General features: G+C 35.5%; 1 protein-coding gene across 1 annotated transcript; it reads right to left on the reverse strand.

The window, feature by feature from the left end:
- Positions 1-842: 842 nt before the first annotated feature.
- Positions 843-7,634, reverse strand: LOC107864624 (CRM-domain containing factor CFM3A, chloroplastic/mitochondrial-like). The gene is made up of 9 exons (XM_047409132.1): positions 6,216-7,634; positions 4,993-5,485; positions 4,784-4,914; positions 3,653-4,003; positions 3,300-3,456; positions 2,934-3,226; positions 2,659-2,718; positions 2,465-2,554; positions 843-1,347 (listed from the first exon to the last, which is right to left on the reverse strand). Exons 1-9 carry the CDS (start codon positions 7,371-7,373, stop codon positions 1,204-1,206), a joined length of 2,877 nt encoding a protein of 958 aa, XP_047265088.1. The 5' UTR covers positions 7,374-7,634; the 3' UTR covers positions 843-1,203.
- Positions 7,635-11,617: the final 3,983 nt, after the last annotated feature.

The raw sequence follows: 11,617 nt of genomic DNA on the forward strand, positions 1-11,617 counted from the left end.
TGATACGATGATATTTCATTCTTTTGACATTATGCAGGTTATTGTAAAATTTATGGAGTTTTCTTCCAGAGTTGCCTCCAAACCTTCTCGACTTCCCTTGGTTTCAAAGACCATCCATGACTAGTTAATCAGGAAAACTATTCTTCTGGGCAAGAAGAGCGAAAAGAAGCCAATAGGAACCTTGCTATGTCCTATGGGGCTCGACCGGGGTGAGAAGACAACTATTCTTCTAGCTACCCATGGGCACAGACAACTACCAGTTATTTGCTTACGTACTTGAACCTTTCCTTTTTCTGGTGAGCTCTATTCCAAGTGAGAAGTTCGTCTTCACAGTTTCATCTGATTGCAGGCAAGCTGAGAATGCTTTTGAAGTTGGTATTTGTGCATGTATTTTAGTTCAATTTGTTCACATCCAAAGCCTAGAGATCCCAAGGGACTTCATCACCTTTTTTGTATTGCTCATTCTTTCTTGCGTATTATATGTTCATGTGTTTTAACCCCCAAAAAAAGGTACATGTATGAGGATCAACATGGATCATCCTTGTAATTTGCATCTGTCATGGGTCAACATGGATTACCATGACAGAAGTTTGAGGTTTGCTGATTTTGATCAAACTTAGTGATCCCTAAAATGCATGACATGATGATATAACTTAACATTGAGTACAAATAAATACTAATCTTAAATCTGGTGGTTATTTTATTCTTGCTTACACACTTTCTAAAACTTTTAACCCCTTAAGTTGGGTTTGAGTGTTCGGTTTGATTTGTCGATTTTCAATTTTTCAATAGTATGCACCGAAAAGTCTTTTATCAAAGCCAATGGCAGTAGCAAGAAGTAAAAAACTAATATTAGCATAATTGCCTATTTATTATCAAAAGGATGAATGGGAAAATGTACAGAATGCTATATTTCCTTGACAAATATGTACAGAAGTGCTCAATGAAGCTGTTACCCCCAACCTGCCCTTCTTTTGGAGCTAAAAGCCTTAAATTTACAGCACAACCTGTAAGGTTTTAGGCATTACATGGAACCTGTCCAATGATTAAATTCTCAAGGTCAGATATTTTGTTTTTCATGTTCTGCTGCTCCAGTACTGCGGTTCTGCTGCATCTTAGCTCTTCTTCCCTGAGTTGTACAAACATGCCTAGAAAGGGTGTTTTGATGCCTTGCGGAGTGTCGAGATTCAAGAACAGTATTACTCAAACAAGCTCTTTTTCTGATTCATTTTGATGTACATACTGCAACTCTCTTTCTGGATGTGTAGTGTCATCTGAATCATTACTACGATTGACAACATCGTTATCACTGTCATAAACCTCCATGTATGCCTCATCCCCTTCCTCCTGTTAATGAACCGAGTTAGGTGATTTCACAATAAAAACAAAGGGTTAAAATCAAGAAAGGCACCATCTTTATTATGCACATTGTGAAGCAGGAAGTTGAAACTGTCAGAACATTTTCCATGGTAATTTTGCATTGTGTTGACAGTTGAGCAATTAAAATCGTCAATGGACAAGAAAATCTGCATATATTTGTAGATAAAGGCATCCTTTTGTACAAGTTTCTCCTGATACCGGACAGGTTCGATTGATGGTACGGTATCAAAGACAGTAGCAATCCACCTCCTAGCATTGCCAGGATCGGGGATTCTACAAACTTTGTTTGAAAGTACTTGCAATTTATAATGATGCATAGTACCAACATGGGTTGTAGTGTTGTGGTGGGACTACTCCACCCTTAACCAGAGGTCTCGGGTTCGAACCCTGGGTATGGAGAAAATCCTGTTGGGAGCGCTACCCTCAGAATGGGCCCTGCAGTGCGCGATCCGGATTAGTACCGGACATCGGGTGGGAAACCCCAAAAAAAAAAATGATGCATAGAATTGCTTTATATGTACTGCCACTAAAAGGAATTACATGCTAGAAACTAGATTCTGAAAGTTCTGAGTAATTTACAACTTGAATTGTTACTATAATTTATACTTAATGAGATACATGTGCCTACTATACAAAAGATGAAAGCTCAAAGGAGATTGAATGCACCTCCCCAGGCCTTCACTAATTAACTTTATCAATTTTTCAACTTCCATTTCGGAATTCATCTACATGGATTGATAGAGATCCATATAGCTCATCCTAAATAATTTGGAATTGAGGTGTAACTGAGGGACTTAAAAAGGAAAGTATGCCACTATTTTTTTCAGTAAGGAACATATGCCACTTATCTAATGGGTCTCGTAAGATCCAACAAGGCCAAAACATTCCTCAATACTTGATTAAGCCAGGGTGGCACCAACTTAACGCGTTGTTTCGGCGTTAGCCAGAGTAGTGCATCAACAGAAAAATCTGGGTTAAACTGCTCCTTGACAACGAGAAACAGAAATGATATTCCGTGTGCAATCTAAAGAAAAAAGAAACTGAACAATCAAGTAAAGCTAAAATGCCAGATGGAGAAACTAACCTCACTGTCCTCATCTTCAGAAGAGTAAGCAGAATCTAGCTTATCATATAGTTCATCGTTTCCAGAGTCTTTCACACTAGCAAGTTGTTCCTAGCATCATAAATAAATGGGAGAAAAGGTTCAACTCAAATCTAAATGAAACAAGAAATGACTAACTAATGTACGAATCAATTAGAGTAGAAAAGAGAGCATACAATTTCAGCTGTAAGCTGTCGAACTCTTGTTTGAACTGTTGAAATATGTTGCAGAAGAGCCTGTTTAAAAAAGAGCAGCAAAGTCTTGACATCAGCACAAAATCTCTTCAACGCTTAAAACTTATAAGTTACATGTATAGTAAGTCTTACAGAAGCAGATTCAAGCAACATAAACCAAATATGCTTATGATTGCTTTTCAATCTAGGAAGACCACATGTACTTGGCACGTGAAAGAACATTATCAAAGACAAGGGAATAAGGTCAGAGAAGGTACCTCGCGTCTCTGAAGCTCTATTGAACGTGCCAGTGCCTTTCTTTTGGTTAAAAGATTTTTGGGCCTCAGGGTAGGTGGACGACTGTAGTCCTTGCCACGGAATACAATTATAGCATATCCTTTGGACACTTTGTCCACTGAAACCAAGACACCCCCACTCTCTGCTTCAAGGGCTAATGCAATTTTTGATACTTGTTCAAAATTCTTGGCCTTTACCATGATTTTGACCAATTCACGATACTTCCAATGCAAGTGCATATTCTCCACTGTACCATCAAAAACTCCACGCCTACCTGAAAAACGAGCTTATCATGTCATTTTCTGGCCGTTAAAGCACAAAAAATTGAGTCCAAGAAAGAATGATACCCAAAAGTAAGAAAGCTTTCATCCTCAGTCCTAGCTTCCGAAACATAAATCTCTCCTCATCTGTTAAGCTGTCAGGCTCTGCACACCTATCCAACGGATTTAAAGTTTCCTCCACCTTTGACAAGACACGCTCAGCTTTCATCAATTTCCTTTCAGCCTGAAAAGTACATTTGCTTTAATGACTCGCACTGAACTCTTGAACCTCCAAAATATTACACACTGAAGACGTTACTGACCAATTCATATCTGAAATGAGCTATTCTGACAATATTACAAATAGCAAACTGGAACACCTAAAATCATGAAAATGCTTAGGTTTTTAATAAAAGTAACCCGACTTTTGCAGAACTTACAAATGCAAGCTTCTTTTCGAGCTTCCTGACCAGGTTAGCATGCCTTAATATTTCTGCTTCTTGCATCACATTTTCCTTGTCCTTATCATCCAGCCTTTTCCCCCATCTAGCATCAGCATCCAAAGTTTCTCCTAGTGTGCCAGCAGCCCTTGAAGAGTAAATCGTTTGAACACCTGCTGTGAGTGAGACTGATGCTCGTAGCCTAGCTTTCTCTTCTTCATCTTGCAAGGCCTTTGCCAATCTCTCCTTCTCCAACAAGGCTTCTGCAACCTCTGGTGACAAAAAATCTTTCCCTCTGTAGAATACCAAGAAGTCCTTGTTTCTAGAGAGTAGCACACCTCCTGTTAATTTCTGAAACAAAACCAAATAATACATAAATATTATTAAGCTACATTACAATGCTATTAACATTCAGTTAATACAAAAAATATTGGTCTTTGACAGAAAATATCTGACTCTTAACTAGATCGCAGAAAACGCCACACTCAGTATGAATAAAACATTCTGATAATAGTGGGATGGTTTCAATGTGAAATGAAACTTGTGATGACCTTTCCATGTGTAATATATATTTCCAGTCAACCCTGTGTTACTTTCTTCTTCCAGCAACCATGGTTCACTACAGAGGTGACAAAGAACAAAATCCTAGATTTACAAAAGTATACTAGAAAGCAGAAATGTCATATAGAAAACTTGTTTTCAGTACACTCTAGTGGGATTTGAGAAAACTATAATCTCCATATCATCTTCCAGGTTTGCTTGTAACAAACTCATTTTTTGTTGGACAAACACACAATTCCATAGTAATATGTTCTTCTGAGGCAATATCATTGCAATATGTACTTTTGAGACATTGAGATTTCGGTAAATTGCATAATTCATTCATTCTATATGCATTTCAAGCTTCTTTATTTACTTCTAATCGTTTGCCTATTCTTTTGGAATGAAATTCTGTCTTGTCTGTGACTGTTTGATTCAGCAACTGTTCGTAGACCTAAATTGGATCAAACATAGCGCAACTTGAAAGTAAATTACTGCTATATGGAAGTAGAATACCAACTAGAAGGCATGGTACGACACCACCCTTTTGTGAATAAAGCTTAGAACTACACCAAAACTATCTTTTATTACCTTAATATCCTCAGCCATTCTCTCACTTGTAGTAAGCTGAACGCCACGTTTTATAGCAATCTTTGCAATTGAACTTCTTTGCCACAGCTTAACCATAGCTGATGCCAAACCTTGATGCTGCCTGCTTCTACCTGAATACTTGAACTACATAATATTTAGAGTATATTTTGAGACAGCCAAATGACTTTGATAAGTCCAGTAATGCCTACCTAAAGCAAAATGTGGAGGTAGAACTCTGGCAAGCCTTCTTAAAGCAGTTGCTTCTTTTGTCCCGAGAGTAGATCTCACCCCATATGGAAGAATTCTGAAAGGAGGCTGATAACCAGGGACTATACCAGAAAGTAAATCTGCATCTACAGGAAGTGGATTGGATCCTGGCCAATCTGTATATCTAGGCCCCAAGCCATCCAACAGTTTGTCTACGACATCTTCATAGTTCACTTCTTGTTGTCTAACGATATTTTTGTTCTCTTCAGAAGTATTTGCAGAGTCTGCTTGAAGGGAATCCACATCATTGCAAAGACTGCTTTCTGAAGGACTTTGATTACCTTCGTCATCAACTATTGGAGAGTTCTTATGACGAATCTCATCTCTTCTAATTATCCTCTTCTTCATTCGCTCAGATGGAGTCTCATAACTGACACCTCGGTAAAGAGCCACAGAAGTGCCAGATCTCCAAATTACTAGCCCACCAGTTTTTCTCTGAATCGTGGGAAAAAATGAATCAGCGAAAACCAAAAGCTGAATAAGGACAATATTCATTCTGAATTATATGAAGACAATGCTTCAAAAACTAAACTTTTCGCTCATCAAAAGACCACTAATATTGTCAATATACACTCAGGAGTTTTTATCTCAAAGATACTGCAAAATTAAAGAGAGAGCCATCCATAAAGGCTCTTACAAGAACGCTTCCACACATTTTGCTCCGAAGAAAATCAACACAAGATAAAAGACTATGATTAAGCAAAGTGAATACAAGATAAATCAAATAACTAAACACCGTTATTTCGTATGCTTAGTATAGTACAGCCTTTGAACTGTATAGCAACAACAACAACAACAAACCCAGTGTATTCCCACATAGTGAGGTCTGGGGAGGGTAAGATGTACGCAATCCATACCTCTACCTCTAAAGAAGTAGCAAAAACTAAAAATACACTTGAAATGCTTCCTTTTTCCCTTAACTAAAACCAAAAAGCACCTTCAATTGGCTCAGTTGGAATGCAGACATGAACTTTTTTTTCTACTCCCGTTACCAGGAGAAAAGTGTGGAATTTGGGCTCATGGTTTACACTTCATTTGAGACAGGAATAGGAGCTAAATGCTCCAAAAAGAACAGACTAGCAAAACATCACAGACAAACTGAAGCAAATAACACTTATAACAAGCAGTATATAAGAAAAGTTTAATAAGAAGCTCTGCGGGTTACCTCTAGAATCTCATGCATTCTCTTCATATTTAGTGCAGGAGCACCTTCCACTTTCAACCGGACAACCTCGGATGTATTCCACTTCTCGCGAATGGTTTCTACAACTTGCTGTGTAACACCAGCACCGGTAATTCTTGTCTTATTCTTTATCCGGAGAGCCAAATTCGTCAACCGTCTGAGCTCAGAAGCAGGAAGTGTCAGCTCAGCCAAATGAGTCCTACTCCTACTACTCATTGAATTACTCTCCTCATTCTTCACCATTGGCTTTTCCCATGGAAATCTAACTACACCATCTTTGGCAACCACATTCTCATCCCCAAATGGGAATTCTTCAGAAAATCCACCTCTTACATTTGGCAGTATTCCTTCTTCAACAAAAAACATATCCTCAATAGACCCTTTCTCAACATTTCTCTTTACCTTCCGCTCCTTCTCTGTAGCCTCATCAGCATACCCAAATTTCTTCAATTTCTCAACAATTCTATCCATTGTACTACCACTACTACTTTCTTCACAATCAGAACCAGATGTATATCCATTACTATTCCTATAATTCAACACAATTTGGGGCCTTTTCAGCTTAATTTCATCACTGGTTTCGTTCCATTTACCTAACCAAGAACTACTACATACACTAGTACCACTGTCTTTAGGCTTCAAATTGGATGATATTGTACCAGAACACCATCTTTTGCTACTGTTTTTCACCACAAAATTTGATCTTTTTGGTGGGGCTCTCATAAAAATACAATCTTGATTGACAACATCAAGTGGGGCTTCATTCCATTTAACTAACCAAGAACTACTCAATACACTAGTACCACTATCTTTATCCAAATTCAGTTTTATCCTACTGTTTTTCACCAAAAAAATTGAACTTTTTTGTGGGTTTTTCATAAAATTGCAATCTCGATTGAAAACACCATGTGGGGTATGAACATTGGGTGATATTGTAGCTAAATAACATCTTTTGCTACTGTTTTTCACCACAAAATTCGATCTTTTTGGTGGGTTCTTCATACAAATGCAATCTTGATTGGAAACACCATGTGGGGTGTGAAAAAAAATTGGTTTCTTGAAGGGAGTGGATGAAGTGTAGCTGAGGTATGATAGTATTGTGGTTCTTGGGTATAGTTGGTGGCTAGGAACAAGAGCCATGTTCAAATTATATGCATCCACATACAAAGAGAGGCACCAAAATGCATATGTATATAGAGAAAAACCAGTAAAACAGATGGAATGGAAGTGAATACAAGAGGAGGGTGTTGAGGGCTTTGGTTGGGGGTTTGTTCTCTCCTTCAAAATATCAACTTTTAGGGGACTGATTGTGATAACAAATAAACAAGATTTCAATACTTACTGGAAATATTTAGTAGGAAGGAAATGTTTTTGTGGGAAAATATTTTCAAGGGAAAAACTTGGGTAGCTCAATTATTTGTTGGGTATATGAACTTTTACGTTGTTGGTGAAGTTTAATACTCGATTTTATAATTTATTTATTATTTTCTTCGTTTCATTTTACTTATTCCAATTTAACTTGTCATGTTGATTAAAACAATAATTAATAACATAACTAGTTTAGTATAATATTCTTATTAAATGATATTTATATTTTAATTTGAAAAAAAAAAGTAATTAATGGGTAAAACATGGAAAAAAATTTATTTCTTTTTAATTTGTGAAAAATAACAAGTAAAATGAAAATCAAATTAGAAAATTTGGGATAAGTAAAATGGGAAGGAAGAAAAAAAAAGAAGTAGATGATTTCTTATTTATATTCTTTCCATTTATTTTTATTTATTTATTATTTTAAAATATTTAATAATACTTATTCGATTTATAAAATTAATGATTAATTTTATCTATTTTATTCATTTTATTTTTGATAAAAAATAAAAATAAAATTGATAAAGTTGTATTCCTTAGCATTAAGGGTATACCGGCTACCTCCAAAAAATGTAATAACAAATTTTCTATTTATTCTACAATCTGATCTACTTCTTCTATACAAGGTTATTTACACCAAAAAAAGTAAAAATACTTAATAATTTCATTTAACCCTTGAATGGAATTGAATCTATCTTTGAAACATCTCCCATTTCTTTCTATCCAAACTGGCCATCATATACATAATTCTCAATGTATTCTTAATAAGTGTTGCTCAAGTGACAAAATGAAGGCATGCATGCATTTGTAATTACTCTCCTTTCCAACTAAAATATATGACTCCCTTTTTTTCTCTTTTTATAAAATTCATGACTTTCCAAATATTCTTTTATAATGAATTTTTAAATACATAATAAATTATTTTAAAATAAATAAATAATTTTTCTACAATTCTTATATTATTTCAAAATAATTTATAGCAAAAAATGTTTTAACTTGTTGGATTTGCATAGACAAAATGTAATAGATTTGGTGTCTTTTGGATTATGAACCAAACTTACACCAATAAAATTTAACTTAAAGAAATATCGGTGAAATATAATATTTTTATGAACCAAATAATTTTTGTTGTAAGCCAGAGATTTTATCAATTACATTTTGACCGTGATTTTATTGTTCAACGCGATTTTGTGTCAATGGGCCATGCGTGTGCTTGGTATTCATGAGAGCTCTAGAGACTACGGTCACTTCTCATATAGGCGAATTCATCAAGTGTACATTGCTTTAAATACATCATCCATAAGTACTATGAATTCATTAAGAGTTAGTAACTCATCCCTCCATTTTAGCAGCAGTTCAAGCACTCTCAGTTAGTGCACGGGGTCAATATCGACTTGTTATTACCCATATGAACTGCCTCATGAGATCTCCAATCACATGGGTTGGGTTACCATCTCTATTGACAATCATATTGGCCTTAATCCCATCTCTTTTAAGGTTTGAAGAATTAATTTTCTTCCCACAGATTTAGTCAGTGAATCGACCGAATTCAATTCTGACTTCACATAATTAATGAAATTGTTCCATCTCTCGGGAATTGCTTAATAACATCATGCCTCAATTTCATATGCCTGCTCTTACCATTGTAAGATTTATTCTTTGCAATAACAATTGTGACCTAACAATCACAGTGTATATACACAAGAGGCACCAGATCATCCCTTTTTAAATGAATATTAGGCGACAGATCATCCTTTTTAAAAGGAATATTCGCTAAGAAATTTCCTAGCCATTCAGCCTCAGTACCAGCTAACTCCAGATCCACAAACTCTGATTCCATAGTTGATCTGACAATGATCGTCTGGTTAGCTGATCTCCATGATACTGCACCACCACCAAGGGTGAACACATAACCACTAGTGGATCTTGTCTCATTTGAATCAGAGATTTAATTTACATCACCATGCCCTTCTAAAGTTGAAGGAAATACACTATACAAGATACCATAATTCATGGTTCATCTCAAATATTTCATCAGTCGCATTAATGCAAACTAATGCTCATTATTGGAATTATGAGTATATTTACTCAGTCTACACACAACATAGGTTATATCATGCCTAGTAAAATTCATTAAATGCATCAAGACTCCCAATAATCCGTGCATATTTAGACTAAGCTATTGGGTCACCATTATTTTTTTAAAATTTAGAATTAGTATCATAAGGAGTGGCCACAGGAGTTACCTCCCAACATTCAAATTTTTTAAGAAGTCTTTCCACGTAATGTTCTTGAGACAGCTGTATATCATCTTCACTCCTTGTAACTTTAATTCCCAATATCATATTCACTTCACCCAGATTTTTCATATCAAAGTAATAGACAAAAATAATTAGTACGTTCTATAATATTTAAACATGTACCGAATATAAGAATATCATCAACATATAAGCAAATTATCACATAATTATCATTTACCATTTTTGTATAAACACATTTATCTACCTTAACAGAAGAAAAATCGTCTTTTATTAAGACTTGATCAAATTTCTCATGTCATTATTTAGGCACTTGTTTAAGGCCATAGAAAGATTTAATTAATTTACAAACTTTTTTTTTTTTTCAGAAATTACATATCCTTCAAGTTGAACCATATAAATTTCTTCTTCTAAATCGCCATTTAAGAAAGCTGTTTTTACATCCATTTGAGGGATAAAAAACTTATGAATTGATGCCAAAATAATTAATAATTGAATAGAAGAAATTCTTGTTACTGGTGCAAATGTATCAAAATAATCAATATTTTGCATTTGAGAAAATCCTTTAGCTACCTACTAACCGGGCTTTATATTTATCTATAGTTCCATTCGGATTAAGTTACTTTTTGAAAATTCATTTACAACTAATCAGTTTTGCAGCAGGAGGTAAATCAGTTAAAATCCATGTATTATTTTTCATAATTGAATCAAGTTTAATTTTTATTGTCTCTTTCCAAAATTTAGTATTAGAAGAAGATACAATTTCAAAATTATTTTATGGTTCATTATCAACAAGAATAGTTTGAAAATTATTTTCATAATTAAAATATTCTTTTCTAGGTCGTGTAATCCTTCTCAGTTCCTCAATATTAGAGGTAGATTCATTTTCTCATTCAATAGGTGCATGAGAGATTTTATCACAACAACAATAACAACAAACCCATTATATTTCCACTTAGTGGGGTCTGGGGAGGGTAGAATGTACGCACTTCATACCACTACCTCTAAAGAAGTAGAGAGACTGTTTCCGATAGACCCCAGCTCAAGATACAGGACAATATACAAAAATATTCAAAGCATGAAACATGATAAAACTAACATAGATACAACATCCACAAAAGTAATGTACGATACCAAACAAAAGACACCAAAACCCTCCTAACTACGAACTACGATTCATTCACCCACCTTATCCCTCTATCCTAGTATTTTTTCTCCAAACCTTCCTATCTAGGGTCATGTCCTCAGTGAGATGTAACTGCTCTATGTCACGTCTAATCACTTCTCTCTAGTATTTCTTCGGTCTACCCCTACCTCGCTTGAAACCATCTAATACTAGTTTCTCACACCTACGAACTGGGACATCCGTGCCCCTCCTCATCACATGACCGAACCATTTTAACCTCACTTCCCGCATTTTTTCTCCATCGATACCATTCCCACCTTCTCCCAAATAATCTCATTCCTAACCCTGTCAGCCGTTGTAAGACCACACATCTAATGCAACATCCTCATTTTCGCCACCTTCAACTTTTGGATATGAGAAGTCTTAACTAGTCAACACTCCGCTCCGTACGACATAGTTGGCCGGACTGCAACTCTATAGAATTTGCCTTTAAGCTTAGGAAACACCTTTTTATCGCATAAAATTCCTGAAGCGAGCCTCCATTTCATCCAATCTGCCCCAATATGATGCGAGACATCCTCATTTATCTCTCTATTTACCTGGATCGTAGACCCAAGATACTTAAAACTATC

Source organism: Capsicum annuum, chromosome 3, assembly GCF_002878395.1.
Source record: "Capsicum annuum cultivar UCD-10X-F1 chromosome 3, UCD10Xv1.1, whole genome shotgun sequence".
Classification (NCBI taxonomy): Eukaryota; Viridiplantae; Streptophyta; class Magnoliopsida; order Solanales; family Solanaceae; genus Capsicum; species Capsicum annuum.

Excerpts from the sequence above, each read along its gene's own strand:
- LOC107864624 (XM_047409132.1), bottom strand. The coding sequence starts at position 7,373 with ATGGCTCTTGTTCCTAGCCACCAACTATACCCAAGAACCACAATACTA. Across the intron at positions 2,719-2,933 it reads TAGAGCTTCAGAGACGCGAG|GCTCTTCTGCAACATATTTC; the intron begins GTACCTTCTCTG and ends TTTTTTAAACAG. Across the intron at positions 1,348-2,464 it reads CTGAAGATGAGGACAGTGAG|GAGGAAGGGGATGAGGCATA; the intron begins GTTAGTTTCTCC and ends GTTCATTAACAG.